This window comes from Camellia sinensis, chromosome 4 (assembly GCF_055761805.1).
Source record: "Camellia sinensis isolate YWXY chromosome 4, ASM5576180v1, whole genome shotgun sequence".
Taxonomy (NCBI): domain Eukaryota; kingdom Viridiplantae; phylum Streptophyta; class Magnoliopsida; order Ericales; family Theaceae; genus Camellia; species Camellia sinensis.
The window spans coordinates 18,226,988-18,249,866 of record NC_138964.1 but is presented as its reverse complement, the minus strand read 5'-3'; the positions used below and the strand labels follow the sequence as shown (position 1 = coordinate 18,249,866).

Genomic DNA, 22,879 nt, shown 5'->3' with positions numbered 1-22,879 from the left:
TTGGATATAATTTTTTTATGTTAGTGTGGGACTTACAAAGAGGTGAGATTTATATGGGAGATATTTATGTCTAATTTTAATCAATTTTTGTGTTGTTAGATTTTTATTTATTTATTTATTTATTAGTATCACAATACTTGAATCTTCCTCCCTTTGATTTTCACGCTCTTAACTTAACACCTTTTGTACGCCTTTCCAAGCCCCTAACCTTCGCATCAGACACCATTCTCTCTCCTCCATAGAGTCAACTCCTCCACAACCACAACCACAATTTTATTTTACAAGTTTTCTCTTATTTTTTTTTAAATAACTTTATCGACTCCGCTACATAGCTTGAAAGAGTTTGGCTCGAATTTGGCTCGACACCAAAATGACGTCATTTTGGTGTCTTTTTTTTTTTTTTTCCTGTGTTTTTGTTGCAAAAGGAAGAAGAAGAAGAAGGGTGGAGAAGAAGAGAAAGAGAAGAAAAGGAAGGAGGAAGGAGGAAAGAGGAAGGAAGAGGACTGGAGGGGGCATAATCACAGGGGGAGGAGGAGGCGGAGGGGAGGCCAGAGGCGACGGCGGTGGTGCTACGACGATCTCCTCTCCTCCTCTCTCTTTCTTCCTCTCTCCTCCTCTTTCTCTTCTCCTCTCTTCTTCCTCTCTTCTCTCCCTCTTTCTCCTCTGTCTCTGTTTTCGAATTCGAATTCGAGCCAAAATCGAGCCACTTTTTTCGAGCTACCAGTCATTTTTGTAACTTTATTTTCTCTCTATTATCTCTCTCGAGATGAAACAGGCGTTGTTCATGTAATGCCCATAGAGGGTGTGTGTAAATTAAATGTATAAATTAAATAAATAATAAAATAAAATAATTCAAAAAATAATTATATAAATTAAATTTTGAATTAAATACTTACAGAAATTTTAAACGTCGAGACTTGTGTTTGATACAATCTCTTTAAAGTAGATTTCGCCCTCGTTCCAGTGCTTCAAAATTTTACCGACGTCTACTTCCCATGATGCAAAAACTAACACTTGAATTTGCAGCACTACAAATTCAAATCTAACGAACCACAACTCTGTTGTAACTCTCTCTTTTTCTTCCTAAAAATAAATGCAGAAACAGATGCAATAGCACAAGATGAACAGAAGAAGAATGACAAAATTCTGACGAAAAAATTCAATGCAAGAATGTTGGAATTGAAGGCTTTTATAGTAGAAATGGTGGCCATTCTGAATAGGGATGACAATTTGAAACCAGCCCAACAGGGCCCCGACCTCATGACCCCGAATGGAACTATTTTTCCTCAAAAAATACCCCCGACGGGCCGATGATGGTATTCAAAAATAAATCCTTGATAATTTTCAGGGCGGGGACAGTGATACCTTCCCCAGCCCCAGACCTGCCTCGGCCCCGTCCCCGTTCACTCTAATATGAAATTACCGTTCTACCCCTCCCTATATATATGTGTGTTTCCCTATTATTTTGACTCAGTTTAGGCTCTCTCACTCTCGGTTTCTCTCTCTCTCTCTCTCTCTCTCTAAAACCCTCCCCTCCCCTCCCTCTGCTCTTCATCTCTCCCTCCCTTCAATCTCCATCACTGCCTCATACCGATCTTTCTCCCTTCCTCCGATCTCCATCGCTGCGCTGTCTTACGCCGACTTCCCTCCCTCCGATCTCACTGCCTCACGCCGATCTCCATCACTGTCTCACTCCGATCTCCCTTCCTACCTCCGATCTCCGTTACTAGCTCTCGTCCCTCCCTCTCTCCTCTCCATCACAGCCGATCGCCGTTGTCCCTCCATCGTCAGAGTTATGTCGCTTCTGTCGCCTCACCAACGCTTCTGAACTTAGATTTTTATTGAATGTATTGAATGTGTATGTGTTAGATTTTTATTTTTTATTTTTTACAATTGATAAATATATATGCTTGCTTAGATCTGTTGATGATGATGTTGTTGATGAATAAAATATATATGCTCAGATCTGTTGTTAAATGTTGTTGTTGTTGTTTTTTCTTTTTTTATTTTGACCGGGGAATTTTCTGGATCGGGGAAACCCGATCCCCGTTAGGGGGCAGGGGCGGTGATAGGCTCCCCGTCGGGGATCGGGACCGGGGACGGGAAAATTTCTACCATCAGGGATTGGAGACGGGGAAGGTGATCCCCGGCCCTGCCCCAGGCAGTTGCCATTCTTAATTCTAAACAGGTAGAAAACCTGTTCGGACAGATTGAACAGGTGCCTAGACAGATTTGAATCTATTTGGACAGATTCAGTTTGAATTGAATAGATACGAACCTGTTTTGAACTTTTTGAACCTGTTCGGGTGGGTTTGAACCCGTTAGCGATCTGTTTGGGTGAAGGAAAAATTCTAGACCAGTTTATTTGAAATTTTGAAATCAAAATTAAAAATAAATAAATAAATTACAATTTTTTTTGGCCAAAAAAGATAAGTATTGGGCCGAATAAGCCCAACCCAACCTCACACCACGCACGTGCACCCAAGCCTCGGTCCAGCCTGCACCGACCGGCTAGATGAACGGTAGCGATGGCGCGCTTGTGGTTTTTGTTTTGAGTACAATGGGTCTAGCCTACTTCACTTATAACCTCACCCTTCCACGAACTTGGATACCCACATCCCAAGTATCTCAAGCTAAGGTATATAAACTCATTCAAAACCTTAAGCCTTTCCAATGTAGGACAAGCACATTTCACAAATGTGTAGGAAACCTACCTAAATTCATTTCCGCGAACCCGAAAATGCGCGTTGAATTCTCATTCATCCGGAAATGGTTTTGAGCAATCAAATACACAATGTTATTCACTACGCAACATTAAACATGAACCCAATGAAAAACGTTAAAAATAACGATTGAGTCCCACCTTAATTTATGCTCAAAGTTAGCAAAAAATAAGGTTTTTTCAAAAGTTTCAAAAACCATTTTCCAACAGTTCATCCATTGTTAGCTCTTTCATTGTCAGCTATGATGATCTAAGGTCGCTCTTATGGTCTGGTTCGCGAGATCTATAATCTCTCTCTCATATTGTTCAATATTTCCACCGACAACAACTAGTTTCACCATAATAGATCTACCACCAACAATCTCAAATCTAAGATTGACGATATCAGATCTATAGTCGATGACTATAGATCTAAGATTTGCAGCCTCATATTTGAGACCAACAACATCATATTTGTCATAATCTTTCAGCAATTGGAGATTCATTTAAATCCTTTTGTTTTTAGGATCAATTTCAATTGAGGTTACAGGATCACAAAAAATTATAAGTAAATAAATAAATAAATAAATCAGTGTCAGTAGCAAACATAAAAATTTTATAGTTTATACAGTAAAATTTTACTGTTAATGTTATTAACTTAATATTCTAATTAATTTCTCATTTAATATTTATACTAATAATGATAACAATCATAATAAGTGGGGCGATTAGCAATGACTATTGTAAAAATTTAAGTTTTAAATGCTAAATTCGTAAGTGTGGTGGTTAGCAAAATTTTACTATCAACAAAATAGTGAGTTTTAAATTTTATTTTTTATTTCTATTTGCTAGGTGGTGGTGGTGTGGTTGTGGTAGCAATAGTAGTGGTGACCAGAGTAGGTCATCGGAGAAGGGTGAAGGAAGTTGTTGGAAATTAGTCATTGGAAATTCTTGTTGGAAAATAGTTGTTAGAGAGTCACTGGTTGCTAATGATGGTTACAAGAAAATTATCACTCGCCGACAGTAGTCGTCAGAAAATTATTGTCATTCAACAGTGGTCGAGGGTGGCTGGCAATGTTTAGCGATAGTTGTGGTAATATGAAGGTAGTAGGATAGAAGAGAACTGAAATTTTAGTTGAGGACATTTTTATCATATTTATATATATATATATATATATTTTAAATTTTGTTCTTGATGAATGAAATTTTTTGACTTGCCCTTTAAACAAGAAAATTTGAGATCGATGGACTTCTCACCAAAAAATCCTAAAAAAAAATATCAACAAAGTTCAAATTTAATAGTAGAGAGTACAAAGGAACGAGGTTTGTAAAAGAATAGTGTTCGACATATATTTTTGGACAAATTTCGATTTACTCCCTTGGAAACGTATGTGCAAATTATTTTTCTCTCATTTGGAAGTAGTCACATAGTTAGTCCTCTTATGATTTATATACTTCATGATTTGTGGACTGAAGTGGATAGTTAAATCTATTAATGATTTAATAAAAAAAGATTAAATTATCTGTGTATATAAATAACTTAAGTTTTTGAATTACGAATATTTTTGACATTTTTTTTGAGAGGTGAAATGTAGCCTCTATACTTTATTACATGTACGATTTACCTCTTTAAAAATTTAAAAATAACGTTTAACTCATCTATATCTAATGCATATTGCACACTTGTTACAAATCAAAGAGGAATTAAGTGATTATTTTTAAATAATATATATATATTTTTTTGGCGAATTACACTAACAGTCTCTGTAGTTTGGGGTTGTGTCACTTTAGTACCTGACTTTTCAATTGTAATACATTTGATCTCGAATTTTGAATTTTGTTCCAAATAATGACAATTGAAGATAATGACAAGGGCAAAGTCATAATTTGATAAAATATAAACTAATTTGACAAAAATAAATGTTAAAAAAATATTTTTGAAATTTTAAAAATTATTTCTACCTACCAAATATAAAATTATGTAAAATTGATAAATCTTTTTCATATTATTTATTTATTTTATCAATTAATTTTTATTATGTGTGTAGACACTCCATTTTTGACCGACCTTAAGACTCAGACGTCACCAGTTGAGCGCTCGGTGATATTGCATATAGTGCTCGTTCAGAAGTTTCAGAGTCTCGGCTGCAAGCCTTGCCTCCGGACTTCCGGACTCTTTCATGCTTTGCCTCGGTTTGCGAACCAGGCTCTGTTTTCTCTATTTTCTCTTCCCGAAGGGAGGGAGAGGTCTCGTAGATCATCTCTCAATGGCCGTAGGCTACGTTTCGTGGTCGTAGGCCATTTTGCCCGTTTGGAGTCCGGTTTCCGATTTTTCGGAGCCGTTGGCCGTGTGCCTCGGTTCGGGACCGCTTAACCACCTCCGTTTGCTCCGTTTTTTGGCATGCATCTTATTTAATCCCTTTTGAAGGACACTGCGGTCCGAGAAACCAACTTCGTGGTCGAACACCACTCCCGGTGCCTAACAGTCAGTTTTCGGGGCCTCGGGCTGCGCGTTTCGGCCCCCGAACCTTCATTTTGCATCGGTTTGAGTTCATTCTTGGCAGGGACCTCTGTTTCATTGTTAAGAAGGTCGTAGAAGGGTGGGAGGCTAGTAATTGTTTTGACAACTAGTTTTATTCCTCCATCGCCCTCCGTCACCCATTTTTCTCACTTGAAAGCCAATGTTGACCACCCTAAGGCCACTTTTTCCAGCCCTAAACCACATATTTGTGTTGTACACACTTGGGAGGCCACCAATATCACATGGCCGGCCAGTAATTGTGTTTGCCCCTTTTGAACCCCTCCAAAAAGTGGGCTTTTCTCTCTCTTGGTTTACTTTCTCCAGTTTTTGACCACATGGTTGTGTTGTGCACACATGAGAGGCCCTCTTTTTGGCATGGCCGGCCATTAATCTTCATTGACCCTTGGCCGGCCGGCCATGGGGAGGGCCGGCCGGCCACCTAAACCCTAGCAAACCAGCCGGCCTTGATCCTCTCTCCAGGTACATTACAAATATGTATTTTGTTTCCCCCCAGATTTTGTATCCGGGGGGCTGCACTTTTGGGGGAAAACTTGAATCCATTTCCCCCCCTTTTTTCCTCCCTTTTTTCCCACACTTTTGCCTATATATCAGGCCCTCCATCTCCCATTTGAAGGGTTACAAAATTTGCTGGAGAGTTCCTACATTGTATCTCTCTCTCTCTCTACACTCCAATCCTCAAAACCTCCCAAACCCTACACCATTTCTACACCACCACCTAGCACCGCACCACCACCATCCATTCCAGCCATTTGGAGCTATTTTCCAGAGCTAAGGAGCCACCAAACTTGGTCCAAGAGTTGTCAAAGACTTGGCCTTCAAGGGTAAGTCCTCTCCTCCCTCTTTCTTGCCCTATTTTGCTCAATATATTATCCATACTTGCTTGCATATTTGGACTCCGACCCTAACTGAAAATAGCATTATTTTGAGGTCTTTTTCATGTTTGCTTAAGGGCCTCTCCCTGTTTGAGACTTCCTTTTTACACTTGCTTCTTTACCTCTCTTGTATGCCTCTTTCTTGCATAGTATTTTAGGCCTATTTGTAAACTGTTTTGAGCTTGGTTATAAACTGTGAAGTAGCTTATTTTTATCCCTTCTTCAACATTGTTGAAGGGCTCTTCACTGTTTGAGGCTTCTTTTTGTCACTTGCCTCTTTATCCCTCTTTTGGCCTTATTTTTGCATGTTTTGTTAGCCCCTTGTGCTTGTATTTTTGGGCTCTGGTACAAACTTTAAATGGCCTTATTTTGACCCCCTCTTCATGTTTGATCAAGGGACTTTTGCTGTTTGAATCTCCCTTTTTGCTCTTTGTGTTCAAACCTCTTTTTAGGTCTTATTTTGCATAGTATTTTAAGCTTGCATGTGCACTGTTTTGGGTTTGGTCACTAACTGTAAGATACCATGTTTTGGGCCCCTCTTCAACTTTTTTGAAGGGCCCTCCTATGTTTGAGGCCAGCAACCATCACTTGCCTCTTTGTCTCCCTTTTGGCTCATTTCTTGCCCATTGTTTTAGGCCTGTTTTTGTTTAGATCCGTAGCCTGTTGTAAACTGAAAAGTGTTTCATTTTGAGCCCCTGTTCAACTTTGTTGAAGGGCTCTTGGCCATTCAGGGCCAGCAGCCGCTACTTGCTTCATTACCTCTCTTATGGGGCCATTTTTGCATGCTAACTTAGTCCTATTTGTGTCCATTGTTTGGCCTTGCTTAAAACTGTAAATATGCTTGTTTTGGGACTGTCTTGATTCTGTCTTCACACTTCATGTTCAAATAATGCATGCTTTGCATAGCCATAGGTCATTCCATGCACTTAATTCCATGTTTCGGGTCTCATTCCATGCATCGGGTGCCATGTTTCCATGTTTTGGGATCATTTCGCATCGTATTTTGCTACTGAAATTTGCATGCTAGTATGCCATATTCCATGCCTTGCCATGTCTTGTTAGAGTGGCATTTGGTGCCTTAGGGTCGGTCCTCGGTTTGCGTGCATGTGTGCACGCATTTCGAGTGTCTCATTTTCATACTATGGCTACCGATGTGAGTGTGGCTGAGGTCCACTCATGTTGGTGTAAGTCCATTGTGCATTGTGTATGCCATTTCAATTCATAGCATTGCGTATGCTAGGTTGTATGTTAGAGCATCGTGTATGCCATGTTACATCGTGCATTGTGTATGCCATTTCATAGCATTGTGCATGTTAGGTTGTATATTAGTTGCATTCATGCATGTCATGCATATTGCATTGTGCTTGGGATAGGAATTAGCCCAAGCACGGGAAACGAGGTACGTTTCATACTCCGAGTGACAGAACGTGTCTCAATTCCTAGTCGCCGACGCTCTGGATTATCCATGATGGAGTCTAGGCCTTGTTGTGTCCATATGTGCATTCATTTCATATTGAGTCGTGCAAATCGACTCCTCGGCCATCATGCATCGAGATGTGTGATTGGCGGCACGAGAATCGAGGACTACACTCCCTGAAGAGTAGTCATGCATACATATGTGAAAATATTTTGCCATGCCCCTTTGTTGCTCTCTGTTGCAGCAAATCAGAAATCAGCAGCCTTCCGAAGCTTGGTACGCATCCCGAGAATAATTGTAAACAGAGGCTAATTGGGGCATCGTAGTGGATTTTCGCACAAGGCAACTCAAGCATGCATCATCCATCATCCGGAGCAGAGTTGAGGCAGTCCCTGGCTTGCATGCCAATTTATTGCTTTCCTAATTTAATTTGTTAATTAATTAGGGTTTTGTACATATTTAGACTGTAATATTCATTCGGGACTGTATATTATTTATTCGGGCCCTCTGCGCGAGGGCAATGTTGTAATAAGTGTGTGTGTGTGTGATGTATGTCTTCCAACCCCACGTCTTTCTCCCTTTTATTTACCCGCTTATGATGGTTAGATTAGGGCATGTTTCAATTAGCATACAGTATGATAACATGTTTGCATTCATTCATCTGTTTTGCATGCACCGGGCTCGGCGCATCATACCAACTGCATTGTATTTTCAATTCCAAGTTGACTATATGTTAGCTGCAGCATTTCATATGCCATGTCTAGAATAGCCGAGCCTGCTATAGTTGCACTTTTGCATGTGTTACATTAGGCATTTCTATATAATTAGGATCATGCATAGATTACTAATTAGCTTCTGTTTTGGTTTGGAGTACTTGGTAAGTTTTATGCTTTAGCATCCTTGCATGCGTGTGTGTAACTGCCATGATAACATGCTTACCATGAGACTAATTGCTTATGTGATATATCTGCCTGAATGCTTGTGGGTGAAGGTTGGGTTATTTAGATTGGAACAATTCATCAAATGTGTGTTTTAAGCCCACTAGATAGTGGCAAAATCATGTTTTCTAAACCCACCTGAGGGTGGCAAATCCACGTCTTAGCCTACTTGCGGGTAGCACCATCAAACCATTTTCAAAATAAACAAACATGAAATGTTTTGTTTCAATTCAGACGATCCAGTCTATACTTGTATGCTGTGCGCATCACATAGTAAATCTAGGCTAATAACCGGAATAAGAACGCATAATGTTTTCAAAAATAGATATCGTGGTTAGTAGAGGCCGATCTTTGATCGGGCGAGCGGGGGTGCTCACGAAGTGACCTTCCCCAATCGTACCCAAGTTCCCGAGCCGAGGCAACTTTGGTGATGATGGACACGTGGCCTTAGGCAAACGAGTCAGGATTTCCTAAATTTCCCCAAAATAAAATATTTAGGTGGCGACTCTGTATCTGGCAAAGCAGTCCATGTTTGGCACTTCTTTTCTAAAAATCTGTTTTCTCAAAACGATTTACTGGATTTGGACTCTTTGGTTCAGACTTAGAACCGTGACAATTTGAGAGTCCGAACTGTAGTGAGCCCAATATCGAACGGAACGGGGGGACTCGTTCCTCCCGGGGCGTTCGGGGGACGTCTACAATGTGCTTGAATGATAATCATGTAATAGGTAGTTGTTAGGCTTTTAATGTGTAATTGATACATTTAGGCCTTGTTTGGGAACAAGCTTTCTGAGTAACTTTTTGATTTTTTGGCTAAAATATAATGTAAAAAAATTAGTATATTTGGGATGACTTTTGACTTTTTACAAAAAGATGTGCAAAAAGTAGAGAGAAAAGAGAATCTTTGACTTTTTTGTATAAGTTATTGGCTTTTTAATTTTTTTAGTAATTTTTTTTGACTTTTTGGCTAAAAAAGCTACTTGTCAAATGAGACCTTAATATATAAAATGTTTTTAGTTTTGGATTTTTTTATTTATTTAACGAATTGGTTTAATAATGATATCAAAGTTGTCATTATATTTGACTTTTGAAAAATAGAAACTAATTTAATGAAAATAAAAATAACCGCTCATTATATGATCATATCAAAACACATAATAAAAATTAATTTGGTAAATAAATAAATAAATGTGTAAAGGATGTATCAATTTTACATAATTTTATTTTTGGTGGTTAGAAATAATTTTTTTTTTAAAAAAATTGACATTTATTTTTGTCAAATTAGTTTATGCCTTCATTTTGCATGCTAGGCTTTTTGGCTATTTTAGTCCAAAAAAATAAAATAAAATAAGTTTTTTAGATCAATAAGACAAAACATTACATATAAACCATAATCATTTCTTTTTTTCTCTCACAAAAGTCACAAAAATTAAAAAAATTATCCCAAACAAGACTTTTTAATCCTATACTAAAATAACTAAAAAGCCAAAAAGCTAACTCACATCCCAAACGAATCTTATATTTTATCAAATTAACGATTTTACCATTAAAATTGAGCAATAGTATCTTCATTTATTTTTATTTAGAATAAAATTTAAAATTTACAATTAAATATGTTACAATTAAAAAATTAAAAATCAAAATAACATAAACTTCAAACTACAGGGACTACCGGCGTAATTCGTCATAATTTTTTTTTTTTTTAAAGTTCGTAATTTTATAGTGCGTTTACTCGGCCAATTACTTCGTGGCAACGTTTATGCCCTTGATCTCCGGTCACCATCCAAACACAATTCTCTTCCCTCCTTTCCACATCAATTTTACAATAAAGCTTTCTGTTTCTTAACCTAACTTTAAATCACTCACTCCTAAAATTTTCTCAGGAAAATTAAACCCCTCATTTTCCCGAGAAAAAAAATGTCGCACGGCGACACAATCCCCCTCCACGCCTCCTCCCAATCGGACATCGACGAGATCGAGAATCTCATCCATGCCAGCGTCCAATCCGGCCCTTCAACCGTCCTCCCAGCCCGCCCTCCGAGCCCTACTCGGGCCTCAATTCCAGTCTCCTCCTCCCCTTTCATGCCCTCCAACCTCCCTCCTCCGCCGCAGAAACCCGCTCCTGTCCCTTCTGCGCCTCCTCCTCCTCCTCCTCCGCCGGCGACGGGGTTCGGTTCGGCGCCCAACACGCTGACGGAGCCGGTGTGGGACACAGTGAAGAGGGATCTGTCGAGGATCGTGAGCAATTTGAAGCTGGTGGTGTTTCCGAACCCGTTTCGTGATGACCCTGGAAAGGCTTTGAGGGATTGGGATCTTTGGGGACCTTTCTTCTTCATTGTCTTCCTTGGCCTCGTTCTATCCTGGTCTGCTTCTGTCAAGAAGGTCAAAACAAGTTTAAACCTTTTTGCATTTTAGTATACATAATGTTTGAATACAATTTTGTATTTAAATGTTTTAGATAATTTGATGATTGAGGAAAATTTGACTAGCAGTTTTGCACGGTTTGACGAAGGAGAATAATCGTTTTAACAACTATTGAAGAATTAAAATGGGTGAGAGTTAGTGAGTGGGTAGATCATTATTGGAAGAGTAAAAAATGTGACATTCACACCACCTGAACTATACACTTTATAGGTAGTATAGATATGGGTCTGTTTGATTAGCAGGATTAATATCGAAATGATTAACAATCCATAATATTAGTGTAGAATTAGTTATTTAGCTTGATTAATGAGATACATAATTCTCTATTGTCCATGTTTATTTTGCAATAGATATAGAAATATGTAATCCCAATTATATTTATGTTTTGCGTTATTAGTCATCAGATTAAAAAAAATAATCAATTTTGTTGAATAAAATGGCCATTAGAATCTAATCTGAATAATAAAATTTGCAACCAAATAATAGAATGTGAGTGCCATGGATTAATAATTCCAATCATATGTTATAATTTGCCCAATCAATCAAGCCCTGATAGTATAGATAGTATAGGTGTATAATTGTCAATTATGTATTATGTAGAATGTTTTGGAGATAGTGATTAGTACTAACCTTCTGTTAATCATATGATGTTTGGTGACAGTTGATGAGATGCATGGATAAAATTGTTGCAACTCAGATCGTGGGCATGTATTTGTGATATTAGAAAGATTGGTTCAAACAGTAGGCTAATTCTCTCATTGTATTCTCAGAACAACTTTGATCATACAAGTTAGTACAAATATTCGGTTAACATTTTTGGCAAGTAGTGATTTTAGCCAAAAAATCAAAAAGTTATTAAAAAAATTAAAAAGCTAACAACCTATACAAAAATGTCAAAGATTCCTTTTTCTCTTTATTTTTTGCACATCTTTTCGTAAAAAATCAAAAAGTCATCCCAAACATACTAATTTTTTTTACATCATATTTTAGCCAAAAAGTTACTTAAAAAAGCTTGTTCCCAAACGAGGCAAGTTTTTTTTTTTTTTGGAACAAGGTGAAAGATTAAGGTTGGATGTTTTAATAATTATTCATTTGTTCAATGTGTTGTCTCGTGAATCTCTCAAAATTTGCAGAGATACTAAAGTGTTGACCCATCTAGTTTATTGGGACACATAGACATTCTAGTTAATTTTAGTGTTTCAAGTATGGAAGCCATTTAGTGCCATTCAAGACCTTAAATGGAAACTTTGAAGTAATCAACTTTCTTCCACCATGTACTGGCTTATGCGGGCTTACGATGTACAAGAAAGATTTGACATAAAGGAGAGAGAAATGAGACAATATTAGATGCAGGGATACAAGTGTTTTGTGAAAATTAGGAGAAATGGTAGTAATCTAGTTGTATGGAGGGAGATTGTAGCAAAGTTTTTAAAGAGGAGAAACTTTCTTTACAAGAAAAAGTTGGAAGGGGGGTTGAGATAAAGAATACATAAAATAGGGATGAAATAGAGATGGATAATACAAGAGACATAGGAGGTCTTTGTTATAGATGGTGGGTTCTAGCTGAGACGGAGTGGGTTGGTTGAGTAAGTTTGGTTTTAGTAGATGTTGTAGATTGACTTTGTTTGGCTTTACTATTTAGTAGATGTGTGTGTCAAAAACCTCAACCAGTTTGTCTAATTTACTGTCTCTTTGATTATGATATTGTTGTAGTCGTTGATGTGTGTTGCATTGCCATAAGGTATTTGACTGAGATGATGGTTTTTGTGAAGTATTTTTACCTAGTTTTTATTCTAATGTAATTGACTTTGTTTGGCTTCTTCTAAAGCATTACATAGTGAGGTTGCCTTCCCCTTTAAAATCATATAGAAAATAAAAGATAAGATGAAAGATCCTAATGTGATATCTGTAGCAACAGATTCTGGTTCTTTAGTGGAGGTTGACTTCTGTTCTAAGAGCCTACTCTATTATTCATCACTGCTTTAATTCTCTATCATGACCCGTTATCAGTGTATAATTTTAGCTATATGTTTGATGCTTTGAAATGTTTAATATGATCATTTCAACCTTAGAATTTCCTAGTAAAATAGTGGATTTTTAAAATAGAGGTTATTTTTGAAGAAGTCAATATTAACAAAATGACTTCAGATTTGGGTTGCAAAGCACGTTCTTTACTTCACAAAATGAATTCATTGCACTGTCAAGGGCTACGTTCAGTCAAATTAAAGTAAATTCATATATATGTATATATATATATATATATTGTTATTACCACAACCTATGTCAGTTTTGATCTTCTTCTCCCCCCTAACATTTTCATTTATGATGATTATATCACACTTTCTTACTGTTGCATTTAGAGGTCTTCGTTACATACGTTTTGTACTTTTAAAAAACTAAACTTATCCATGAGCAGCCCTTTCCAAAGCTAAGGGATTCTTCATTCTAGGCTCCATTTTTTAAGATGTCCGCAGAAACTGGCATTTTGGAAGTTAGGTTGTCAACAGATGGTTAATACTAACTGGCATTGGCTGCTCTCAATTTACTTAAGCAGCATACCTGTGATCTCTGAGGTGCCCCTGTTAATGGTTCTTGGTGTTGAATTTTGAAATCATTTGGAGTACTTTTTTGGGTCAAACTGGAGGAGGTAGAAAAACCATCTAGCAGCATGGAATAGCGTTTCTGTAATTAGAATTTAATCAATTGGCAAATAATTCTGGAGGATTGGGAATGTGTGGTGTGATTATTCAGAAAGGTGGTTTATTGAGGTTTAGAACAGGCAATCAATGGGAAATCCTCTGGAGATTTGGTGTATCTATGGGAATACTAAATGGTCAGTTCTTGTGCAAGTTGTTGATTAACTAAATTTTGTTTCTGTTTGTGCTTTTCAATTTAAATGATGGTTTCACATGGCCCGTCTATAATTCAATCAGGGGATTTTTGAATTGTGTATTTTCTTAAAAGCATGCATCCATTTGAGGTGGACAGGTGAATGGCCAGTTGAGTGGCTTTGGTAATTTCATGGGTTATCATGTTATCCTCAGGATGCATTTGGCACTGTCCTGCATATCTCATGTTTCTAGTCTTTGCTTTTCCTGTTCAAAGTGGCATTTTGTCGACTCTTACAACAAAATTCTACTGGCAAATAACATTTTCTAGTTCATTTTATGTGAGAGTTGCTGACTGATTTATTGTTTCTGTTTTTCCACTTTCAAGGAACAGAATATAGTGAAGCATGCCAATCTGTTTGCAATGCCTTAAAATTTTAATTCACAAAGCTCACTAATGCACTTCTCTCCCCTACCCCCACGTTGTTTTGTGCACATCTGTGTGCAAGAGAGAGAGAGGTGGTTTTCCATTGGCTTTATATTTCATCGGGCATTCTTGCACTTTGTCAGAAGAATAGCAGTGTAGTCTTAGTATTGGTTATTTCATTTAAGGGAAAATTACACTTTGCCCCTTTTATATTTGGCCACTTTCTCACTTTGGCCCTTAAAGTTAATTTTTTCTCACTTTGGTCCTTCATGTTTCAATTTTTTTTCAATTGTTCTTAAAGCTAACTTTTGTTAAAAATTAGACAGAAATAAAAATATTTTATTATATATAATTTACACATCTGACACAAACTCAAACTTTAATATAATAATATATTTTTATGTTATGTGAATTATAGCGGCATTTTCTATCTAATTTTGACAATAAGTTAGTTTTAGGAGTAGTCTGCGAAAAACTTGAAACATGAAGGGCCAAAGTGAGAAAAAAATCTTTAACAGGTAAAGTGGGAAAGTGGTCGTCAAACATAAAGGGGAAAATGTAATTTACCCTTCATTTAAACTATTTTACCTTCATTTTTTCGAGCATGAGTTCTGCTTTCAATTTTTTAATGTTCATATTTGCTGCCTTTCTTTCTTTTCTTTATTCTTTTTGATTCCCATAAATCAATAGATGCTTTTCTTGTTAGACATGGCATCTTCAGAAAGGATAGAAATTATTCGATCATGTAAGGATCATTGTTGTTTGATCCAAGATCATGGTCTTTCTTTCATATTATGTATTGAGGACAACTATTTGTTCTCTTGGACTCTCATTTTATCTTGAGTACCTCCTGGTTATTATAGATGGAGCTAGTGTTGGGAACTCGCTACTTACAGTTTTCTTGTGCTTTTTATTTATCTTTCAGTCTCAGGTTTTTGCCGTTGCATTTGCGCTACTTGCAGCTGGTGCTGTGATTCTGACATTGAATGTACTACTTCTGGTAATCACCTTCTCTCTCTCTCTCCCTCTCTCTCTCTCACACACACACACACACCCCCACCCACACCCACACCCACACACACACACACACACACACACACGCATAAGGAATTAGGTTTTGGTTAAGAAATTAGTTTGTGCTGAAAATTTAAAGGTTTGAATTATTTGTATGGAAGAGTACCCACAAAAGTACTTGAAATGTATGGCATTGGTATGGCACGGGTACAAGATGGGTAGGTTTAAATTACATATATGCTTCGAAGTACCCATCCTGAAGCTGAAACATACCCATCCCATACCCAAGCCATACCTGAACCATAAGTGCACCGGTATGTTTACCCGTACTCATACTAGGTACTTGTCATATGGCAATATTTTCGGAGTACTCATGCGTCATGGAGAGGAACAAACGTGGAAACTGCTTTTATGTTGAGTCAGAATCTCAGAATTATTTTTTAGTTACATTGGAGGCTGAAGCCTAGGGGAGGGGGAATCTTGCCATAGGCAAGACTTGAACCCTTCATCTCCTAATGAGGTGCAAGGGTTCTGCCCAAAGCTCCAATTGGTTGCAGAATCTCAGAAATTTGAAAACTGGCATATATTTCAATAGCAGGCTTTGGGGCTTAACAGTGTCTAATTTATATTTGTTTCAGGGTGGTCACATAATCTTCTTCCAGAGTCTGAGTCTTCTGGGTTACTGTCTATTCCCTCTGGATATTGGTGCCCTGATATGCATGTTGAAGGACAATGTTATATTGAAGATAGTTGTGGTGTGTGTAACATTGGCTTGGAGTTCTTGGGCTGCATATCCATTCATGAGTACAGCTGTCAACCCAAGGAGAAAAGCTCTTGCACTCTACCCTGTTTTGCTCATGTATGTGTCTGTTGGTTTTCTCATCATTGCCATTGATTAGTGCATCGGTTTTGGCTGTTATAGGAATTATAATATAGGCTGATCAAAGGTCACTTGCAGTTATAGGGAATTTATGTGGTGGTTATTTGCTTCTCATGTGTTTTGTTTTTTTGTTTTTTTGTTTTTTTTTGCGTGTGTGTGTGTTTTCTTCTATTTTCTGGTTTCTGCTTCTGACTTGATGTCTTGTACACTGCCACCAATATTTTATACATGTATGAAATTTTTACATGAAACTGTATCCTATTTCACTTGTAACTTTCTATGCCAATGTTTTGACGTATGTAACAACATTGCGATGAGATAGCGTTTTAACTTCATCCTACTTCAGATTTGGCTTTTGGGGTCGAGTGGCATTTATTTTAAGAAGACTATAGGAGGTTTCTTAATTCTGATTGCATTTGTCTTGAAGGTTGAACATGATAAGTTCATAGTATGGTTGCACATCAATTGTAAAAGTTACCTGTCAGTCCAGAGTTCAATTTTCAACACTCTTAGTTGTATTGTCTTTTTTGAAAATTTGCGTATTTGCGTGTACTTGTAGTGTCATGTCCATATCCTTGCTTGTTAGCACTAGGTTATTGGGACTTGTTTTTTAGTCTCCTTTCTTGAACTCGTAAATGATTTGTTATAAAGAATTTGAATACCTGTTTTTCCTGTTCTTTTTCGAATTTTGACAGAATACCTTTCAAAAGTGGCCTTAATTTGCTATTATGAGTATCTAATTAGTATAAAGAATGTCTCATTGGTACTTGTAACAAGTCCTGTCAGCCTCATTAAATCTTTCTGCTGTTAAAGAGCATATGATTTATGTGGTTTGTAGAATATATGCAGTCAAAAGAATTAGATGCGTAGAGAAATTAGCTTAGTATGTGTTTGGTTCATGGATTTTTTTTTCGTTGAAATTTGATTCATGGATTTGGTTAGGGATTTGGAAAGAGAGGGAAAATGTGAGTGAAATGTGAATTAAATATAATTACACATCACGCACCTTTCACGCACTTTATCTTTTTTCCTTTCTAAATCTCTATCCAAATCTATAATCCAAATACATTGGTGTTAGATTTACTATTGCTGTTATTGTTGCCCTTTCTGTAAAATTCCTTTTAGTATTTTAACTGTCTTTTGAATGGCCACAAGGAAGGCCCCCCCATTGTCTGCTAGCAATGGAGGCACCTTCAATGTTCAATCATAACAGATGTGGCTCTGTCTTTTTCATTGAGAACAGGTTTTTTTTGTAATTTTTTGGGTTTTTAGCTAAAATATGATGTAAAAAAAATTAATATGTTTGAGATGACTTTTTAATTTTTTATGAAAAAGATGTGTAAAAAGTAAAGTGAAAATTGAATTTTTAATTTTTTAGTATAGGTTGGTTTTTTAAACCACACCTAGTGTTTACCCTTCTAGCTTTAATGTTTTCACATTTTGTTCCTTCTCTTTTTGTTTATTTATTTTTTTTCAATTTTATGAAAATGCTCACTATGACCTCCTACCAAGAAATTTGATTAGATGATTTCATATGCTGGCATTCCACAAAATTGATGTGTCATTTATGTATTAACACTTTGCCAGAAATGTCTAGTGAAAGAGGATGGATGCCTCGTGATGAAACAATAAGAGGTGTCTCTTTTGTTTTGTGATTTTGGATTAAGACTTTCGGTTGCCTTCGCGTTGCCGTTGTCTGCTTTTGTGGGGATGGCTGTCTCAAAAACCCTTTTCACATCAAGAACATCATACTTTTTCATATCATATTTTTGAGAAGATCAGTGATTTTTCTTAGCTTTTTTTATTGTTTGGTTGGGTTGGCCCTTTGAAGTCTTATTTTTTGAGTCTTGTTTGTTTGGGGTCGACGGGAACAATGAGCTTTCAAACAGATTTTGCTTTTCATATCACATTTTTTAGAAGATCAGTAGTTTTTTTTGACTCGTAGTTGGTTTTTTGACGGATTTGTTTGTTGCTTGGTTGGGATGACAATTGGGGTCTTGTTTATGTAATGTTATTGTTTATTAATATAATGTTTCCTATGTTCTCAATAACAAAAAAAAAAATATTACGAGATTTCTTTTATAAATTTAGGAAAATTGTAAATAAATGAGACAATCACAAAATAATTGATTTCAAATAAAATATTTTTTTATGCAACTTTTGACACAGGAATGAATTTGTACTATGCACTTATGAGAATTACACCATCATAAAAATATAATATTTTTGCCAATGTAATTTCGCTATAAATTTTGAAGAACGTTTCATTAATTTTAAAAGACTTTCTAACTTTTTTTTTTTTTTTTTTATTGTCCATTTTCAATTTTTATTTATTTATTAGCATTTACCCATTTATATATCTTAAAATTAAAGATCATACAAAATCACTTGTTGACGTGGCCTCTCTATTGTGGTTTAGTGTTTTTCATCCACCTGGCAGCAGAACACGTGAGCGCAATTCCTTTAAGATGAACAAGTGATTATTTAGGCTTTGTTTGTCCTAACTTAAAAAAGAAAAATGCCTAACATCCCCAGTGGGGGTCACTGGGGGTCTTCTCCCATTGGTCAAAAACTGCTTTTCTTTTTTTTTTTTTTTTTTTTTTTGTTTTCCAGCGAATGAGGGGGTGACACCTCACTGGGGGTTGTCAGTGGGGGTCACCCCAGTGGGGGTCTGTAGCATGGCCCCTTAAAAAAATCAAAAGTCACTATCCTATTTAAGTCGTATCATTTTATTTAAGTCATATCATATCTCTACTACATTACTTTAAACTCAACCCATACCCAACTCATATTTTATAAAAAGTCAAAAAATACATTTATTTAGATCATTCCAAACTACCTCTTAATGGTATTGAAACATTATTTCATATCATTTATTACATGACACTTATTAAATTAATTTTTAAAAAGTTAACAAAAAATATGAGATCTTTTAACTAATGAATATCGAGTTGGAATACCACATAAATTTGATCTAAAACCACCTAATAATTTTTCAAGATGAACATGTAGTAGTTGAACAATTTTAATTAATAAGTATATCGTAAGTACCTACACACCCTCCTAGCAAGATTAGCTTAATGAAAGGAAAAATACTTCAGAGCTTAAATTCTCCATGGCTTGAGTGGCCCGAATCCAAAATAATGTCGTTTTGGTATTTTTTTTTTCCCTCCCTCTTTTATATCTGTAACAGAAATAGAGGGAGAAAGAAAGGAAGAGAGAGAGAGAATGAAGAGAGAAGAGGGACGGGAAACCATCATCGGCGCTTGCTATCCTCTGCGTGTATACGCAGATCTGTATCTCTGTGTGTGTGTGTCTCTCTCTCATTCTTTGTATCTCTCTCTCTCTCTCTCTGTATGTGTATGAAGTCTTTGTGTGATGATGATGATGTGTTGGTTGTTGATGATCTCTTCTCTTCTTTCTTCCTCTTCTTCCTTTTCTTTCTTCTTCTATTTTCTTCTTTCTTCTTTTTCTGTGAGTCATGGAAAGTGAGAGGGAGTTTTTATGTGCATTAGGGCCGAGCTAGGCCAAGGCGTGGTAATGGGCCGTTTTGTGAGCCGCAGTAAAAAGGGCTGAGTAAAATGGCCTTGTAGTTGGCTTGGTCCAAAAAGGGCCTTGTAGTTAGCTTAATCACCCCGGTCGGAGTGGTAATTAGCTCGGCCACAGTGTTTGGAACCGAGGTATTATGGCTTCTTATGGTGGACCTTGCTCTTGTTAGCGCGGTCAGAGCTTGCTGTAGTTAGCTCGGTCTCAACGGACAAAATCGAGGTACAAGTGAACAAGAACCGAGCTATGAGTTGCATGTGAAGGTACTGGATTGAGTATGTCAAAGAGATATTGTTAGTTCGGTTATATTGTCATTTCACCGAGGTAAAACCATCTCACTTGGTTTAAGCAGTGAATGGGGTGTTGAATGGTAAGCATTATCTTTCAGGAGTGTGATTCCTAGGAGGATTCTACATGGAGGAATAAGAGTCCTACTAGGATTGTGCTATGCGGAACTTATAAAAGTTCACAACATAACCTATGTAAAGGTAACAGAACTTTGATTTTCGAATACATAGAGATTTTGTCTATTTGTCTATTTTTCTGACTTAGGCATCAGAGAGGTATCCGGCACACACCCGCCGGCTAGCTCACGTTTGTGTTTTCAGGGAGTAAAAGTGACGACGTTTGGAGGAGCACAAACTTGATTAACAGGATTATACGAGAAGATTATTTCGTACTTGTACAGAAAGGATAAAGAAAAGGGAGGGGGGAAATTTCCAAAACGACGTCATTTTGAGATTTCGGGCCACTCGAACCATGAAAAATTTGAGCTATGTAGCGGAATTGTAATGAAAAATAGAAACTGATAAATTGATAAATAAGATAATTAAGGGGTATATCTTTGACGTTTCAGACGGAGTGCTATCTGATGTCATCATACCCAACCTCTACATTTGAAAAAATTAGTAGGTGATCTAAGAACAAGATGTGTTCTTATTCTCCATTAATCAACAAATGTTAAATTATATGTTATTCCTTCATATATCAATATAAAATTATGGATCCCAATTTTTTTAGGGAAAATTAGTCTAAAGTCCCTCTTTCATTTTTAGTAATGGAAGAGGTCCACAATATTATTTTTTGATGGCTAAGGTCCCTCCCATCTATCACAGGGAAATTTGATATATATCTCACGCTCTGTGTGTCTCTCTCGCTGCTCTCTTCCACTCCTCCAAATCCTCAAACTCAACCTTCTTCTTCAACAGAGCTTGCATTTTTCGAGTAACCAAACAAACATTTTCTTACCATGCACGAAGATTTGAGTTCCTTCAACCGAAACAACCTATCGACCTCGATCTCAAGCAGCTTCTGGACCTCACCTCTCTTCACCATCTCCTTCAAATTCGTCTTCATCACCAAATGCCTCTCTCTTTGCATCTTCTCCGTCTTCTCTTTATCCAATCTCAGCCGTTCGATCTTTTGGCGGATCGCACTCAGCTCCTCCACCAGGGACACATCGATCGACTCGATCTTCGCTGGAGCGGCGTTGACCAGATGAGGATTCTCCTTGTTCGAATCGTTTATCGGTGAGATCGGGATCCAATTCTGGCTCACCAGAGAAATCTCCGAGCTAGTCTCAACTCTGGCTCAAGAACAAGAAAGCTCTCAACCATGTAGCTTCTCTTCCGAATCCTCTCCAAACTCCCTCAATCTCAGAGAAATACTATGTATATTGATTATGAGTATGAAAAACAAGCTAGATTGACTGGCTACCTCAAGTGCCGGTAGCGGAAGAACCAGAGACGAGGGAAGCCGAGAGCTAAGGAGGAGAGTAGGTTCTCAGTTTCCTGGTTGTCAGTGGCGGCGGCTATCATACTAGAATGGTGTGACTGTAATTATTAGGGACATTGAGTGGTAGATATGTAAAGGTTGTAGAAAGGTCGAACATGAGCAGAGGATTCATGCACAACTAATCTATATATACATATAGGGAGAGGAATGAGAGAGAGAGAAATTCTCAACTCAGAGAAGTAGAGGATGTAATTCGCTAAACATTTGAAGGTTGAGAGAATGCAGTTGTTCAAGGATACTCAGGTTCAGCTTGAGAAAATCAAGCAAGCTAAGTGGTCGGATTCGAATGGTGACAGAAAATGAAATTTTTGAGTTGTGAATTTCTCTGGGTTGAGTGATTTAGAGATGGGAAATTTCTCTGATTTGAGTGAATTTCTCTGGGTTGGTGAGGAAATTTCTCTGGCTTTGAGAAAAATTTCTGAGTTAAAGTGAGTCCAGATAAATTCTTCCTTGGTCTAGAGAAATTCTCAACTCAGAGAAATTTCAAAAGAGCTAAATTATGTTTCTTGGTTGTACTCAGTGCAATAATTTTGTGTATAATCTGTTTTCAAATACCCTTACATTGGATGTGAGTTTACTTATGATTGTTTATTTTTCCTTCCTTTCTCAAATTAGAGAAATTTTCTCTGGACCAATTTTCTCTGAATCAACTTGAGGGACCTTAGACATTATGAAAATATTTAGTGTCCTTTATGTTATAAAATCTTAATACCAGAGACCCTAAAAAAAAAAACCCCATTTTTTTTACTAATCATAATATTTCTAAAATGCCAGCTAACTATGCTGTAGTCACCAAATAACTTCTCCCCCGTTTGATACTGTTGAGATAACAACATTGCAGGGGTCTGATTATAATAAACCCTAGTTCCTCAGTCCCATTTTGTGTCTTAAAGTTGGCCTAAAACAAGGTGTGAAAATCAAGAAAGATTGATGAATGAGAAACATAAAATCTTCTTCAATTATAACCATTAATGCGATGCAATTGATCCCACATCAACTATATTCACCTTGTTTGGTTATCTCTGTGTTTTTTTTTAAGTGAACTTTTTAAATATTTTATGTAAATTTTTTATTTTTTTTAGATACATCTAATCTAAATACACTAAAAAATTATTATATTTGTGAAAAAAAACTTTTAAAAATTCATCAAATACAAAAAAAAAAAAAAGAAAATTCAACATATTTTTGTATTTTATTGCATTTAATAAATTTTTACAGATTTTTGTATAAATTTTATACTTGGTAAGTATATCAAGAAGTGTATCTAAAAAATAAAAAAAAATTGATTAAAATATTTATAAAAAAAAATCACTAAAAATATAAAATACGAATTAAGAACTAAAAAAATTATTTTTAAAAATTCCAAACCAAACAGAGTGATTAATAAGTCTTGTCTGATTTATATGCAGAACAAATCTAAATTATATATTGATATTTATGAGTGATCTCACTTTCTTTCCTTTATAAATTTTAAAAATAGAAAAAAAAATCTTTAA

General features: G+C 36.6%; 1 protein-coding gene across 1 annotated transcript; it reads left to right on the top strand.

Moving 5' to 3' along the window:
• The first annotated feature begins 10,158 nt into the window (after positions 1 to 10,158).
• Positions 10,159 to 16,294, top strand: LOC114311426 (protein YIP4b). Its single transcript, XM_028257564.2, has 3 exons — positions 10,159 to 10,852; positions 15,075 to 15,149; positions 15,802 to 16,294. Exons 1-3 carry the CDS (start codon positions 10,388 to 10,390, stop codon positions 16,060 to 16,062), a joined length of 801 nt encoding a protein of 266 aa, XP_028113365.1. The 5' UTR covers positions 10,159 to 10,387; the 3' UTR covers positions 16,063 to 16,294.
• Positions 16,295 to 22,879: the final 6,585 nt, after the last annotated feature.

Bases quoted from the DNA above. Each gene is read 5' to 3' on its own strand.
- LOC114311426 (XM_028257564.2), top strand. From the start codon at position 10,388: ATGTCGCACGGCGACACAATCCCCCTCCACGCCTCCTCCCAATCGGAC. The intron at 10,853-15,074 runs GTCAAAACAAGT...TTTATCTTTCAG, and splicing joins GGTCTGCTTCTGTCAAGAAG to TCTCAGGTTTTTGCCGTTGC. The intron at 15,150-15,801 runs GTAATCACCTTC...TATTTGTTTCAG, and splicing joins CATTGAATGTACTACTTCTG to GGTGGTCACATAATCTTCTT.